The sequence below is a fragment of the Schistocerca americana genome, chromosome X (assembly GCF_021461395.2).
Source record: "Schistocerca americana isolate TAMUIC-IGC-003095 chromosome X, iqSchAmer2.1, whole genome shotgun sequence".
Taxonomy (NCBI): domain Eukaryota; kingdom Metazoa; phylum Arthropoda; class Insecta; order Orthoptera; family Acrididae; genus Schistocerca; species Schistocerca americana.
The window spans coordinates 966,502,959-966,520,964 of NC_060130.1; the positions used below are offsets into that span (position 1 = coordinate 966,502,959).

The window sequence follows — 18,006 nt, forward strand, 5'->3', positions numbered from 1 at the left end:
CACAGGACAGGTATTTGAATGTTGTGCAGGGGCAGTTGAACTCTGTAAAACGTAACTTCTAATTGTTGTTGTTTATAGGTCTGCTAACTCTGACTTCTGAGAATTTATGGTCAAGCTACCGATGATTCTTGATTCACTTTATACTAAGTACCAGAAATTAGTTATATGTGGTGACTTCAACATTAATTTTGTATATCATGGTGCGGGAAAAAGGATGTTGGTAGATCTCATAAATTCATATGATCTGATGCACACTGTGGTTTTCCCAGCCAGGGTGCAGGGGAACAGTACCACAGCCATACACAATATTTTTATTCATTCTTCATTACTGGATGGGCATTCTGTTAGTAAAAGGGTGAATGGCGTTACAGACCATGATGCACAAATTATGAAACTAAAACGCTTTTGCACTCAAACAAACATTACATATAATTACAAACTATGTAGGAAAGATATTCCAATGGTAAAAGAGTGTTTCTCAAACCTCGTTAAGGAATAAGAGTGGCAGGGTATTGCTAATGACGATAACATAGATGGCATATGTAATGCTTTTCTTAACTCTTTTCACACGCTCTTTGAGAGCTGCTTTCCATTAGTGTGTTCTAAATGGGGTATTATCAGTGGGTAGCCTGGATAGCTGACTAGCGGAATAAGGATATCATGTAGAAGAAAGTGGGAATTATATCAAAATGTTAGAAGTAGTCACAATCAAGCAACAGTAGCTGATTACAAGCAGTATTGTAAGGTGCTTAAAATGTTATTAGGAAGGCAAAGACTATGTGGTATGCAAATAGCATAGCTAATTCACAGGATAAAATTAAAACCATATGGTCAGTTGTGAAGGAAGTGTCTTGTCAGCAGCACAAGGTTGACAGTATAAACTCAGTTTTTAGTAAACATATTTCTGTTACTGGTAAGTCAGATACATGTACAGTGTTTAACAAACATTTTCTGACCACTGCTGGTGAATTAAATAAAAACAAAACATCTACAGGGAATCATATTACTCTCTTGGAAAATGCCTTTCTGAGACTAATGTCTGAAATACTGTCCTGTGATACTGACAAGGAGTAGATTAGGTCAATAATTAAATCTCCAAAGGCTAAGGACTTTCATGGATATGATGGAATGCCTAGCAGAATATTAAAGTACTGAGCTGCACATGTTAGCCCTATACTTAGGCAGATTTGTAATTTTTCCTTTAAGAATGGTCAGTTTTCTGAATGACTGCAGTTCTCAGTAGTAAAGCCACAGTATAAAAAGGGAGAAAGGGATAATATAAACAATTTTAGACCTATTTCTATGCCATCAGTGTTTGCTTCGGTTATTGAAAAGGTTGTGTATGTAAGGATAATTTATCATTTTGTATCACCTAATTTGCTATTAAATGTACAGTTTGGCTTTATAACCGATTCACAATTGAAAATGCTATATTCCCTTTTCGCTGTGAGGTACTGGACAGATTAAACAAAAGGTTTCAAAAGCTACCGTTTTTACTCGAATCTAAGCCGCACTCGAATCTAAGCCACACATGAAAAATGAGACTCGAAATCAAGGGGAAAAAAATTTCCGAATCTAAGCCGCACCTGAAATTTGAGACTCGAAATTCAAGGGGAGAGAAAAGTTTTAGGCTGCACCTCCAAATCGAAACAAAGTTGGTCCGTTATAATATGAGACACATTTTAGGTCAAATGAATGACGATACAGCTACAGTAGTTTGGTTTGAGTGGTAAGCTTAGCAGTTAAGCTTTACCAGGTATCCAGTGCTATGCGTCAGGCTCTGCGTCCGTATTTATATGGGTACCCTTCCTTTTTCACGAGCTTCGTCTGGTTTGAATTGATAGCTTTTTTCTTCTTGATCTGATAAGTGCCGTTCTTTTTGTTATAGGTGTTTACTAAGCTGAAAATGCGTTACTGTACTGTGTCATGCATTGTTTGTCACATTCTGATAATGAGTGTTTACCGCCTGTCACCGATGGCGGCATGGCTTGCTTTTGTGCGCGCTACCGCCGCTTTTTAAAAAAGAGAGAGAGAGAGAGAAATCGTCTCATTAGCGAAACAATAGCAAGAGACTGCTATTTGTTGTTACTTACACTGATGCTTTCTTTGATAATGATCAACAAGAGCTAAATAATAGACTGTGTATGATAGAAATGATAGAAGATGTTCTGAATGAGTGTTACACGAAAATTTTTCTCCGTTTGAAAATCTTTGCGGACGCCTCTTTAGCACATTACATTCTGGACATAAATTAGAGTCATCTTAGATTTAAAACTCTAGTCAATTGCCGTGCTTCATTTCTGACTGTATCACTATTAGGCATAAGAATAATACGGATATAAACATGACACGATATGTGTATTCTTCCTCGTTTGCTGTTGTCTCACTCTTGTTTCGTATTTATTAGGCAGACAGGATTAAATGGGATGGCAGCAAACAAGAAAGAATACATGGCAAAATGTTTATATTCGTATTAGTCTTATGGTGAAGAGAATACTGCATGTGATTCACAATTCAAAAAGTTCCAACTAGCAACGATCTCTTCTCAAAGGTAGGAAAAAATTCAGAACGTAGAGTTTGTCATATTGACAAACAACCCAGTCTTGCCAGTCGGATTTTTGTAGTACATTGAAATGCTGCTACAGTTGAAGATGAACAATGCGGAATTTGCATTTACTCCGTTGGATAATGTATGAGAATGCAGTGGTCGAAACTCGGGCAGAGAAAAAAGCTCGTCTTCCACATTCTTTTTTTTTTTTTTAATTAATTACTGACGCAGAGGTTTCGGCGCCAGTATTATCATTGTGCCTGCAAAACATGCCTGTGTAGCGCTACGTATATTCGAAGGCAGAAGTTAGTTGTGGCAGCACCTACCCACATTTTTCAGAACTTCCGCTTACTTTGCATTCGATTCTAAGCCGCAGGCTTTTTTTTTTTATTTTTTTTTTTTTTATTAAGAAAACAGGAAAAAGAGTGCGGCTTAGATTCGAGTAAATATAGTAGGCATATTTTTTTATTTAACTAAAGCATTTCATTGTGTTGATCACAAAATATTGCTCCAGAAGTTGGACCATTACGGAATACAGGGAGTAGCTCACAATTGGTTCACTTCTTGCTTTAGCAACATACAGCAAAAGACCTTTATTCACAGTGTTGAGAATGGCTGTGATGTGGGGCATGGTCAAACAGTGGGTGCCTCAGGGATCAGTGTAGGGGCCACTTCTGTTCCTTATTTATATAAATAATATGCCCTTTAGTATTACAGGGAATTCTAAAATATTTCTGTTTGCTCATGACACTACATTCGTAGTAAAGGATGCTGTGTGCAACACTGGCTTCATTTCAAATAGTGCAGTTCATGACATAAGTTCATCGCTTGAAGAAAATAAAGTAACCCTAAATCACAGTAAGACTCAGTTTTTACAGTTTCTAACACACAGTCCAACAAAAACTTAAGTTTTAATTTCACATAATGGGCATATGATTAGTGAAAATTGAACAGTTCAATGTTGCCATTTTTACTTTTCAAACAGTATCTGAAATAAGGATCATTCAACCTGAAAATTAGTCTACTTTGATTATTTTCATTCGCAGATGTCATATGATATTATATTTTGTGGTAACTCTTCTCATTCTCAAAAGATATTTTTGTCTCAGAAATGGATAGTTCGGGCAATAAGTGGTGTAAGTTAGCGAATCTCTTGTTGACCACTGTTCACTAGTCTGGCAATTCTGACATTGGGGTCTCAATATATATATTCTTTACTGTTGTCAGTTTATTCCTATGAAATAGCAGCTTTCACTCAGTTAATACTAGGAAGAAATACAATCTGCATTTTGATTGCACTTCCTTAACCTTTGTGCAGAAAGGTGTGCAGTACACTGCTACATCCATTTTCAATAAGCTACCACAAGAATTCAAAAATCTTAGCAGTTATCCACACCCTTTCAAATCAAAACTGATGAGTTTTGTCATGGGTCACTCCTTCCATTCTGTCCAGAAGTTGCTTGAAAAATTAAACTGGTTCCTATTTTAAATTTCTGACTGCATTTACTCAGACTTATTACTTGACTTTTTTGGGTTCATAAACATTTTATTTTATCTGTCATTACTTTTATATTGTAATTTAATGTACTAACAAATTCCATGACCTTAGAAATTTGCTCCTCAATTTGGACCTACAAAACTAGACGGATAAATAAATAAGTGCCCATTCATAATTTTTGAGGATGGCCCAGGTGCACTCCTATTTGTATTATGTAGGAAGTTTATGTATGTCTGAAGAGTTTGAGGTGTTTAAAGGTACCCTTTATCATCTACTGTATAGATCTTTGTCATGTGATGAATTTAACTCCTTTTGTTGTTCAGCTTCTATATAGAATTTTGGTGTTATACTATATTTCACTTGTAGATCTCTTTTATTGACAAGATTTTTATTTTTCCTTTCAAATGAATGTGTCAGGTTTACCTTAGTAAAGTTTTCCTAAAATGCTACTTATTACAAGTCTGCTTCATTGAATGTTTCCTTTTGTTGTCAAATCTAGAATGTGGAGCCCCTATTTGCAGTGTCTGTTATACTTATTTTTTATTGTTCAAAGGACAATTATACTTCAAATCTTCATCTGATTATTGTAACTGATATTCCATTGCTCTGCGGATGAGCTAAGTCCAGTGTCGGTTCAAAAGCATTTTTTTCCCTGTTTTCTTTCAAGGTGTCACTAAGAATTGAAAATAATTGCACTTTTTAATTCTTATATCCATTGAATTGACTGTTTTCCTTGAGTCTCTCTTTACAAATCATTCCTGTCCTGTGTCCACACAAATCAACATTTACTTTTTCCTTACCTATGTGTTTTACCCAGCATATAAAGTCCTGCAGTACTCTATCACATGCTCCAACAATTACGTATTAAAATCTCTGTTAGCTTGAGTTGACTCTGTTGCACATTTTATGCTGACAACTAATTCCTAAAACAACTTGGCCTGTATTTCCTGAATGTTGTGTTCACTCAAATTCAACACAGAGATTCACTCTGTCCCCATATTTCTGTTTTAAATTTACAGCAAGTACTGTACTAATGATCTGAACTAACCCATTACATTTTTTATCATACAAAAATTAAGATCACTTCAGTACAAATTGGTGTCGCTCTGTATCAATGATTGCCAGGGTTTGATTGAGCCAGCATTGTCTTTCTCTATTTTTATGCATACTCATGTTATACCACTGGTACACACCACCAGCTGTGCTTCAAAAAATGATTGCTTCTAGATCGTCACCTCCCCCCCCACCCTTATCACTCTTCCTCCTCCTTTGCGCCTACCTCTCTGCTGTTTCCCCTCTCGCAAGACACGCGTTACCCTGCAGATAATACCCCACCCCATCACCCTAATAGAGTGAAGTGCCATTAAATTTTATCAATGCCACACACACAGAGCTCTCCCCTGCCGGATAACCCACATGCACTACTCCCATCAGTCGGAAATTTGTTTAAGAACAATGCATGTGTTTCTGTCGCACAGAACCACATTCTAGCTGTGAATCTTTTCATATTTTATTAACTGATTATAAACTCACTGCAGTCTTTCCCTTCCTCATGTGAAGTTTAGAGATGTATGAAGATAGGGAATTATTTTTATTAGAGTTTGCCTTGTGTTTCTCCATGCCTACAATGTTGTTTTACAAGCTTATTTTATGCCATGTGACAGTCCCATGGTAATCTGAAAACAGTAAACTCTAAGATCAGTGGACAAGACAGATAGTTTCTCCGGGACTTTCTCATTTTAGAGGGAAAAAAAATGGTTCTAACCTATCCTCATTTTCGATTGACAATCAAACATGAGCTGTTCTGGTCTTTTCCTTCATTTTTTCAGGTTGTAATTTTAATTATGGAGAACAGTTTGTTGATAATTGTTGTTTGTAAAACACTGCAGCTGAGTGACACCAATGGGAAAAATATTTAATCTATGTTTTACTCTGAGCATTATATCTTGTACTTTCTTGGTGTATTTTCATATTTTATCTCCTTAAATTAATGTCAATTAATAACTTTTCCTGTGTTTTTCTGCTAAAGGGATTTAGGGTCGTACCATTGTTTCGATGAGTTAATGAGCAGTGTTTTTAAGTAATTCTAATAGATATTAACGATTTATTACATATCTGGCCCCTCTAGTACTTTTACCTTATATTCTTTTTATAAGTGTGAATTCTTTACAGACGAATGGAAAAACTGGTAGAAGCGGACCTCGGGGAAGATCAGTTTGGATTCCGTAGAAATGTTGGAACACGTGAGGCAATACTAACCTTACGACTTATCTTAGAAGAAAGATTAAGAAAAGGGAAACCTACATTTCTAGCATTTGTAGACTTAGAGAAAGCTTTTGACAATGTTAACTGGAATACTCTCTTTCAAATTCTGAAGGTGGCAGGGGTAAAATACAGGGAGCGAAAGGCTATTTACAATTTGTACAGAAACCAGACGGCAGTTATAAGAGTCGAGGGGCATGAAAGGGAAGCAGTGGTTGGGAAAGGAGTGAAACAGGGTTGTAGCCTCTCTCTGATGTTATTCAATCTGTATATTGAGCAAGCAGTAAAGGAAACAAAAGAACAATTCGGAGTAGGCACTAAAATTCATGGAGAAGAAGTAAAAACTTTGAGGTTCGCCGATGACATTGTAATTCTGTCAGAGACAGCAAAGGACTTGGAAGAGCAGTTGAACGGAATGGACAGTGTCTTGAAAGGAGGATATATGACGAACATCAACAAAAGCAAAACGAGGATAATGGAATGTAGTCAAATTAAGTCAGGTGATGCTGAGGGAATTAGATTAGGAAATGAGACACTTAAAGGAGTAAAGGAGTTTTGCTATTTAGGGAGTAAAATAACTGGTGATGGTCGAAGTAGAGAGGATATAAAATGTAGACTGGCAATGGCAAGGAAAGCGTTTCTCAAGAAGAGAAATTTGTTAACATCGAGTATAGATTTAATTGTCAGGAAGTCGTTTCTGAAAGTCTTTGTATGGAGTGTAGCCATGTATGGAAGTGAAACATGGATGATAACTAGTTTGGACAAGAAGAGAATAGAAGCTTTCGAAATGTGGTGCTACAGAAGAATGCTGAAGATAAGGTGGGTAGATCACGTAACTAATGAGGAGGTATTGAGTAGGATTGGGGAGAAGAGAAGTTTGTGGCACAACTTGACTAGAAGAAGGGATCGGTTGGTAGGACATGTTTTGAGGCATCAAGGGATCACAAATTTAGCATTGGAGGGCACCGTGGAGGGTAAAAATCGTAGAGGGAGACCAAAAGATGAATACACTAAGCAGATTCAGAAGGATGTAGGTTGCAGTAGGTACTGGGAGATGAAGAAGCTTGAACAGGATAGAGTAGCATGGAGAGCTGCATCAAACCAGTCTCAGGACTGAAGACCACAACAACAACAACAAGTGTGATGTAATGATGTGACACACATTGATGATTTTATTTTGTTCTCCTAGTAATTAGATAAGCATCTGAAGCACTATGTGGTTTCTACAAGTAATGAGTTTAAGTCAAAACTGTGTTATGACTACGAAATCCTTACACAAAGTACACTCACCCAACAAATATTTAAGGTCATACCAGATACTCATTTGGCAGATGGACAATATTGTGTTCTATGTTGAGCACTAACTTATGAGAAATATTAATTACAGCTAACCATTTTGAGACCTGCATTACTAGTCAGTCAAACAAGTCACCCTTCAGACCACTACTTGGTAACATTTCTACCTTGTCAATTATCATTTGTCTCAGTTTTAACTAATTAATTCATGTGTAAAACTAAGTGATATACGTACACATTACTATCACATGAGGTAATTTAAAATGGTTTCCAAATGAATAAGTATATATTTCCTTTTGCTTTTCTGAGATTTTCACTATGATGCAGCTGCATTGGCCATTTCCAATGATGTATCCAAGTTAAGGCAGTGATAACTCATTAGATGGTCTGGCTAGCTTATGCTACAATTTTTTTCCAGTCAAAACTACTGTGGAATTCTAACCTGGGTGTAATACTTGTCTCTCTCTCTCTCTCTCTCTCTCTCTCTCTCTCTCTGTATGCCTAAGTATGCCATGGTGCAAAATGTTTTGAAGGACTGTTACTCTATGCAGTGATGTAAGGTAACGTAAATTGAGTAGGTAGAATGTTAAAATTAGAAATTTATTGGTTTTGATGCGCAGCCTTTGCTGTTCCCTAGCTTCATCCATTACTCCAGGATTTTGTCAGTATAAAAAAAGGCTTTGTACTTCTCTATTTTAACATGAGTTAATATAGATAAAGTTTGGGTTATACATGTTTTATGGTACAGTATCTCTACGACTTAGTAAGTGACACCTCCATTTACTGAAATGTGTTAATGTTTTGTAGCCTGAGCAACTTTGTGCAACTACTAGCTGCAAAAATAGTCAGATGACATAAGAAGTTTTTACTTAGGTTATTACCCTTTTTCAAATGCACTTGGTCCAGTTCTAACCCACACCATGTGTTGATGCTCTGCAGTAAGCTGATTTATTATGTCTTTTATATAAATACTTTGATTACGATAGGATGAAGTATTCTGTCATGTTGTTGTTGCATTTAATATTTTGATATTAGTTCAGCTTTGTAGAAAGGTAGTGGTGACTCAATAGATGCTCTGGCTGGTTTATGCTACAATTTTTTTTCCAGTCAAAACTACTGCGGAATTCTAGGTGTAACACTTCTCTCTCTCTCTAACTCTCTCTCTCTCTCTCTCTCTCTCTATCTCTCTCTCTTTCTGTATGCCTAACTATGCCATAGTGCACTATGTTTTGAAGGACTGTTACACTATGATGTGATATAAGATAATGTAAATTGAGTAGGTAGAATGATAATATTAGAAATTCATGGGTTTTTATGTGCAGCCTTTGCTATCCCCTGATTTCACCCATAACTCCAGGATTTTTTCGGTATAAAAAAAGGCTTTGTACTTCTCTATTTTAACATGAGTTAATATAGATAAGGGTTGGGTTATACGAGGTTCATGGTACCCCATCTCTACGACTTAGTAAGTGACACCTCCATTTTACTGAAATGTGTTAATGTTTTGTACTCTGAAAAACTTTGTGCAACTACTAGCTGCAAAAATAGTCAGGTAACATAGCAAGTTTTTACTTAGGTTAATACCCTTTTTCTAATGCACTTAGTCCAGTTATAACCCACACGACGTGTTAATGTTCTACAGTAAGCTGATTTATTATGTTTTTTTACCCAAATACTTTGATTGTTACAGAATTAAGTATTCTGTCATGCTGTTGTTGCATTTAATATTTTGGTATTAGACCAACTATGTAGAAAGGAGATTAATATTTCCCAGACAATACAAATAACTACACATTGTAGGGGGGCCTGTAAACCATTAAAAGATCAGTGCTGATCCAGTTTGGGCAGCATCTGCTTTCTATGACAGTGAGTTTACTACTGAAACAGTAAATTAATAATAGATTTTTTTTCTCCTCAACCTAACAGAAACTATGATAGTTCATTCCTCCTTTGTGAAGCTTTCTGGAATGATTTTAACTTCGTATATTTTAAGAAATGATAATCTGGACGATGATGATTTTCGTTATTACAGGAGCTATTGCATTACCACTCAAAATCTGAACAGTTAATATTTTAGTGTTTTCTTATCTCATGAAATTTGATGAACTTGACTACATCTAACTCCCCTGCCAATTACACTAAATGGATAAAATTGTAACAGGAGCCTCCCACAGCATTAAGGCTCCCACTGGGGCAAACCGTCTTTCCAGCAGTGACTGATATCCTTTTGTAAACAATGTGAGTCACCACTCCTCTTGAAGGGGTAAGTAATGTACAGGGTGGCAGCAAGTCAAGGAATATTTTAAGCAACTGGTTTAAAAAAATTTATTTAGAAGACCCCAGCCAAATATTTACAAGTTTGCTCCCATAGCAACTTCCATAGTGCATACATGACAAAAATTGTCAGCCTTTCAGAACCAATGTAGTTCCATTCAGTTCACACTGCTGACAAGAGATGCCCTCAGCCCTCTGCTGAAACTGCTAGTGAATTCACACCATTGGTTTTGGCAAACAGCGTGTGTGGGATACAGAACACATGTGTGTATGCTGGAGCATTGTGAAGTGCGGAACACGGTTGCCTCACTCTCTTGTGATCCAGACCTCAAGCAAAACTGACGTCTTTCATGGCAGGTAAAGCCCGAAGTTCTACGTTTCATGACTGGCCATCAAAGTAAAGTAAGTTCACATGAACCACGTCCCCTTCTACTGCCCATTTCAATTAGCAGTTCAACCTCCTAAACTGGCCTAAACCTGATAAATTCCAACCCTAGGTATGCCCCTTGTATACTGTAAATTTGAATATATTTTCTTTATTTTACCTAATTTCCTGTTCTGTTATTTAACTGCAGCAATGGATGCCCACTTACAAGACCTGACCAACTGACCTGCTGAAAAACACAAAGTATAGGATTACAGATACAACAGCAAGAGAATGCAGAGTATAATTACAAAAATTTCCTTTTGTTTACTTAATTTCCCCATATCGTATCAAACTGTCAACAATAAATAAATTGGATAAATACAGAATAGGCATAATGTTAACTATTTAGAAATATCCCTTTCATGAATAAGAGTTTGTAAATTTGATTAGTCAGAGTGCGTTTTTCCCAAGAAACCACTCATAAAAGGGGGGGGGGGGGGGGGGCTCATCTTAAATTCAGGGTTGTCTTATACTCGAGTATATACCATATTTTTCACTCTGCATAAGAGTGTGTGTAGTATTGAAACTTCCTAGCTGATTAAACAATGTGCCTGACTTTATCTGAAAGCCAGCAAGCACATCTTGTCTTCTTTATGTCTCTATCAGTGACTCATCACCTAAATGATTTCCTGAGCTAATATCTTTACGTATTAAATTACTCATAATGTTACTCCTAGAGGCCAGATTTTCATGTACTATCAAATCGTAAAAAGTGCACACGTTCACGCAATGTCATATCACTAAATACGCATAATAAGGTAGATAAAGAATTAAAATGTGTGACAGAAAATGATGTTACTATGTCACAAGAAGTGACAAATGCATATTTAGGTGAACAAATTTTTGACAAAGTCTGGTCAAGTTGATAGTTGTTTCACTATTTTGCCACAAAATATTTTTGTCTTCTTTGAAAACTCAAAATCAGGATATGATAGGATAACTTTGTTATCTTAAAATCAGCAACACCCACTTATCAACAGGATGATTGCAAAGATTTTTAACCTTTTCAATAAGTGTCCGGGATTCCGCCTGTGGCTCGCAACTTTGGTATTTCCGAAGTAAAATGCACAAAATTTGATTTGATGTGAATGTCGTCTTGCCTCATATTTGTTTCCTTGAATATCACTACCACGTCTTTAATGCAAACTGCGTTAGTGACCTAAAAAACCTACAGCCCAAAATTGAAGCAAAAAACCTACATTGCAATACCTTAAGGCTTTTCAGAAGAATGAAGCAGAGAGATGTCAACTTCAATACATCTGTAGGAATTCAATGTCTCTTACTGACTACGTAATCAGATTTACCACAGTAAAAAATGGCAGCATTAGTTCAGGTACACTACCTGGTTAAAAAAGGTTATGGGGCACAGCTAAATTTCTCTAAATCCAGCAACATGAACAAGTGCTTTTAAGAGAACCTTCAATTAAAAAAAAAAAAAAAAAAGGGCAGCATATGACTTATTGTTGTCAGCAGTTTCATACCTTGGATTTTGTGAATCAATTTTCCTTGTTTGTATCATTGTAACAGTGCTTTCACAGAATCAAATTTTAGACTGCCATTTCAGTTACACGATGTAGTGCATGGGCCAGGAATGTTTGACACTTCAAGTTATGATTAAAAAAAAAGTAGTAGCTTTCCCAGCCTCCATCACATATGGAGCAGCATTGTGCAACAACAACAATAATAATAATACCCTTTTTTATTTTAATTTTACTGGCATGAAGTATATTGACTTCTACCGACAACTACCGAGCTGAAGTAGGCCACCTGAGCTCACTATGAAGTTCACAAACTAGAACAAATTCGCACAATTGCTTATGTTCTGCATCTTGGCGTAGTTCATATGGATAAATCAATAAAAGATGGTGTCATCAACGTTATTGCAAAAAAAAAGTCATAAATGTGATATAACATGCATTACAAGTGCCCCAATACATACCATCTTCAAAATATACATTTACCCAGCAAATGGCCACACTTGCAAAAATTCATGCAACTTGTGTTTACACAGAAATGTGGACTCTAGTTATTATACACCTGCCTCGGAAACTGAATAACTCTCACAGACTCATAATAATTTGAAATAAAATCATCTCAATAACCAGGAACTTTCAAACACATGCATTGTGGTTATAGAATTAATTAATGCTGACTCCCAAACTTCACATTCATTTCTTCCTAACAAATCATTATGACAAATATCAAACAATCTTGTTAAGAAGTATAGCTAATATTTTACTGAATCTGAGACAAATTATAGGTTCACACTATACAAAACACAGTTGACAGCATTACCCTGTCAATATTTATAGAAATCACATAAGTGAAAAACTAACTGCGACCATGACTACAGCATAGGTATAGTGAACATATACCTGATTCATTGTCGTCTCTGTGCCACCAGCTGGGTTTAAAATATTTCTTCTGTCTAGCTGACTCAGCATATGGTTCACCTGTTAGAAAATACAACTCTGGCCAATGTAACTAAACAGCTATCAAGAACATTTTCTAACTTTTGTAAACAAGGAAAGGAAAAGAATGCAATTTCATAGCCATGTGACCGGCAGAAATGAACACTACCTGGTGCAATTTTTATAAATTAGGATTATGAACACCAAATCATGCCCACCACCATCATCATCATCATCATCATCTACTACAGGGTGATTATAGTTAGAGATAAGCTTGCAAAACGCTGTAGAAATTACACCACTGGTCAGAATGACATCAAATTGCACTGGAATATTATCAGAGAAGAGGGAAAACGTATAGCAGATGGAAAAAAATAGTGTGAAAATTGATCAACAGATGGTGCTGTATGTCACAATATATCAATGAAAGCACCTGTCATGTGCACGGCCCACTGAAGTTGGTATAAACACGATGGGTACATGGTTTTTCCACCTTTCACATGTGCAACATTCGCCATGACTGTCTCAATGCAGGATCGTGCTCTGCTTCTATAGCTGTATTGCAAGAATGATGACAAACACATACATACACACAAAATTCTAGCTTTCGCAACCAATGGTTGCTTCGTCAGGAAAGATGGAAGGAGAGGGAAAGACGAAAAAGGAGAGAGGGTAAGGAGTCATTCCAATCCCGGGAGCGGAAATAAATAAATGAATATTAATAATTTTTGAGGATGACCCAGGTGCATTCCTATTTGTATTATGTAGGAAGTTTATGTATTTCTGAAGAGTTTGAGGTGTTTAAAGGTAACATCTATCATCTACTGTACAGATCTTTGTCATGTGATGAGTTTAACTCCTTTTGTTGTTCAGCTTCTATATAGAATTTTGGTGTTATACTATATTTCACTTGTAGATCTCTTTTATTGACAAGATTTTTATTTTTTCTTTCAAATGAATGTGTCAAGTTTACCTTAGTAAAGTTTTTCTAAATGCTACTTATTACAAGTCTGCTTCATTGAATGTTTCCTTTTGTTGTCAAATCTAGAATGTGGACCCCTCTTTGCGGTGTCTCTTATACTTATTTTTTATTGTTCAAAGGACAATTATACTTCAAATCTTCATCTGATTAGTGTAACTGATATTCCATTGCTCTGCAGATGAGCAAAGTCCACTGTCGGTTTCAAAGCATTTATTTCCCTGTTTTCTTTCAAGGTGTCACTAAGAATTGAAAATAATTGCATTTTTTAATTCTTATATCCATTGAATTGACTGTTTTCCTTCAGTCTCTCTTTACAAAACTTTCCTGTCCTGTGTCCACACAAATCTACATTTACTTTTTCCTTACCTATGTGTTATATCCAGCATATAAAGTCCTGCAGTACTCTATCACATGCTCCAACAATTACGTGTCAAAATTTCTGTTAGCTTGAGTTGACTCTGTTGCACATTTTATGCTGACAACTAATTCCTAAAACAACTGTCCTGTATTTTCTAAATTTTGTGTTCACTCAAATTCAATACAGAGATTCACTGTGTCCCCATATTTCCGTTTTAAATTTACAGCAAGTACTGTACTAATATCTGAATTAACCTGCTATATTTATCATCATACAAAAATTAAAATCTTTTCAGTACAAATCTGGTCTCGCTCCGTGTGGATTATTACTGGAGTTTGATTGTCTGTTAGCCAGCATTGTCTTCCTATATTTTTATGCATACTTAGTGTTATACTGCTGGTACACACCACCAGCTGTGCTTCAAAGAATGTTTGCTTCTAGATCGCCACCTCCCCCACACCCTTCTCACTCCTCCTCCTCCTTAGCGCCTACCTCTCTGCTGTTTCCCCTCCCACAAGACATGCATTACACAGCAGATAATACCCCACCCTAACAGAGAGAAGTGCCATTAAATTTTGTCAAAGCCACACACACATAGCTCTCCCCTGCTGGATAACCCACACATTCCTCTCCTATCAGTCAGACGTTTGTTAGGAAAAATGCATGTGATTCTGTCACACACAACCACATTCTAGCTGTGAATCTTTTCATACTTTATTAACTGATTATAAACTCACTGCAGTCTTTCCCTTCCTCATGTGAAATGTTACGGATGGATGAGGATTGGGAATTATTTTTATGAGAGTTTGCCTCGTGTTTCTCTGTGCCTACAACGTTGTTTTACAAGCTTATTTTATGCCATGTGACTGTCCCATGATAATCTGAAAACAGAAAACTCTAAGATCAGTGGACAAGGCAGTTAGTATTTCCACATCTTTGTCATTTTAGAGGAAAAAATATGGTTGTAACCAATCCTCATTTTCAACTGGCAAACAAACAAGTGCTGTTCTGGTCTTTTCCTTCATTTTTCAGGTTGTAATTTTAATTATGGAGAACAGTTTGTTGATAATTGTTGTTTGTAAAACACTGCAGTTGAGTGATGGCACTGGGAAAAATGTTAAATCTATGTGCTACTCTGAGCATTATATTTTGTACTTTCTTGGTGTATTTTCATATTTTATCTCCTTAAATTAATGTCAATTAATAACTTTTCCTGTGTTCCTCTGCTAAAGGGATTTAGGGTCATACCATGGTTTTGATGAGTTAATGAGCAGTATTTTTACATACTTCCAATGGATATTAATGATTTATGACAGATCTGGTCCCTCAAGTACTTTTGCCTTATGTTCTTTTTATAAATGTGATGTAATGATTTGACACACATTGATGATTTTGTTTTGTGCTTCTGGTAATTAGATAAGCAATTAAAGCACTATGAGGTTTCTACAATTAATGAGTGTAAGTCAAACATTTAATGAGTGTAAGTCAAAACTGTATTATGACTACGAAAACCTTACACAAAGTGCACACACCACACAAATATTTAAGATCATACCAGATCCTCATTTGGCAGCTGGACAATATTGTGTTCTATGTTGAGCACTAACTTATGAGAAATATTAATTATAGCTAACCATTTTGAGACCTATATTATTAGTCACACAAGCCACCCTTCAGACCACTACTTGGTCACATTTCTACCTTGTTAATTATCATTTGTCTCAGTTTTAACTAATTAATTCACGTGTAAAACTAAGTGATATACATACACACTAGTATCCCATGAGATAATTTAAAATGGTTTTTAAATGAATAGGTATGTATTTCCTTTTGCTTTTCTGAGATTTTTCACTGTGATGCAGCTGCATTGGCCATTTCCAATGATGTATCCAAGTTAAGGCAGTGATAACTCATTAGATGGTCTGGCTAGCTTATGCTACAATTTTTTTCCAGTCAAAACTACTGTGGAATTCTAACCTGGGTGTAATACTTGTCTCTCTCTCTCTCTCTCTCTCTCTCTCTCTGTATGCCTAAGTATGCCATGGTGCAAAATGTTTTGAAGGACTGTTACTCTATGCAGTGATGTAAGGTAACGTAAATTGAGTAGGTAGAATGTTAAAATTAGAAATTTATTGGTTTTGATGCGCAGCCTTTGCTATTCCCTAGCTTCATCCATTACTCCAGGATTTTGTCAGTATAAAAAAAGGCTTTGTACTTCTCTATTTTAACATGAGTTAATATAGATAAAGTTTGGGTTATACATGTTTTATGGTACAGTATCTCTACGACTTAGTAAGTGACACCTCCATTTACTGAAATGTGTTAATGTTTTGTAGCCTGAGCAACTTTGTGCAACTACTAGCTGCAAAAATAGTCAGATGACATAAGAAGTTTTTACTTAGGTTATTACCCTTTTTCAAATGCACTTGGTCCAGTTCTAACCCACACCATGTGTTGATGCTCTGCAGTAAGCTGATTTATTATGTCTTTTATATAAATACTTTGATTACGATAGGATGAAGTATTCTGTCATGTTGTTGTTGCATTTAATATTTTGATATTAGTTCAGCTATGTAGAAACGGGATTAATATTTTCCAGAAAATACATACAACTACACATTTTAGGGGGGGAGGGGGGCTGTAAACCATTTGAAGATCAGTGCTTATCCAGTTTGGGCAGCATCTGCTTTGTATGACAATGAGTTTACTACTGAAACAGTAAATTAATAACATATTTTTTTCTCCTCTACCTAACAGAAACCACAATAGTTCATTCGTCCTATGTGAAGCTTTCTTTAATGATTTTAACTTCGTATATTTTAAGAACTGATAATGTGGACGATGATGATTTCATTTATTACAGGAGCTGTTCATTGCGGCTCAAAATCTGAACAGTTAATATTTTACTGTTTTCTGAACTCATGAAACATGATAAACGTGACTACATCTAAGTCCCCTGCCACTTGCACTAAATGAAAAGAATTGTAACAGGACCTTCCCACAGCATTAAGGCTCCCACTAGGGCAAACCATCTTTCCAGTAGTGACTGACATCCTTTTGTAAACAGTGTGAGTCACCACTCCTCTTGAAGGGGTATGCAATGTACAGGATGTCAGCAAGTCAAGGAATATTTTAAGCAACTGGTTTAAAAAATTTTATTTAGAAGACCCCAGTCAAATCTTTACAAGTTTGCTCCCAAAGCATCTTCCATAGTGCATACATGACACAAGTTGCCTGCCTTTCAGAACCAACATAGTTCCATCCAGTTCACACTGCTGACAAGAGATGCCCTCAGCCCTCTGCTGAAACTGCTCGTGAATTCACACCATTGGTTTTGGCAAACAGCGTAGGTGGAATACTGGTAATATGTGTGGATCCTGGAGCATTCTGCAGTGCAGAACACAGTTGCCTCACTCTCTTGTGATCCAGACTTCAAACAGAGCTGACATATTTCATGCGCTGGTGGGATAAAGGTCACATGTGTGTATGCTGGAGCATTCTGCAGTGCAGAACACAGTTGCCTCACTCTCTTGTGATCTAGACCTCAAACAGAACTGACATCTTTAATAGCAGGCAAAGCCTCCAGTTCTACATGTCATGATTGGCCATCAACATAAGTTAACATGAACCACCTCCCCTTATGCTGCCCATTTCAATTAGAAGTTCAATCTCCTAACCTGGCCTAAACCTAGTAACTTCCAACCCTAGGCATGCCCCTTGTATACTCTAAATTTGAATAAATCCTCTTTATTTTACCTAATTTCCTGTTGTGTTATTTAACGGCACCAATAGATTTCCACTTACAAGCCCTGACCAAATGACCTCTTGTATGTCGTCGTTGTAAGCCATATGTAACAACCTTTTCTCCTCCCCCTGCCCATGTACATATCTGCAGAGCACAGGTGAAAAACAGACATTTGATGGAACATATGTGGACAGGCAGGAAAATA

At 36.4% G+C, this 18,006-nt stretch overlaps 1 protein-coding gene across 1 annotated transcript in view; it reads right to left on the minus strand.

Annotated features, from left to right (window-relative positions):
- Positions 1-18,006, minus strand: part of LOC124555342 — an 856,442-nt gene that overhangs the window by 469,817 nt on the left and 368,619 nt on the right. The window contains exon 14 of the mRNA XM_047129223.1: positions 12,681-12,758. Within this exon, the coding sequence (XP_046985179.1) occupies positions 12,681-12,758 (78 nt within the window). The remainder of the gene's footprint in view (positions 1-12,680; positions 12,759-18,006) is intronic.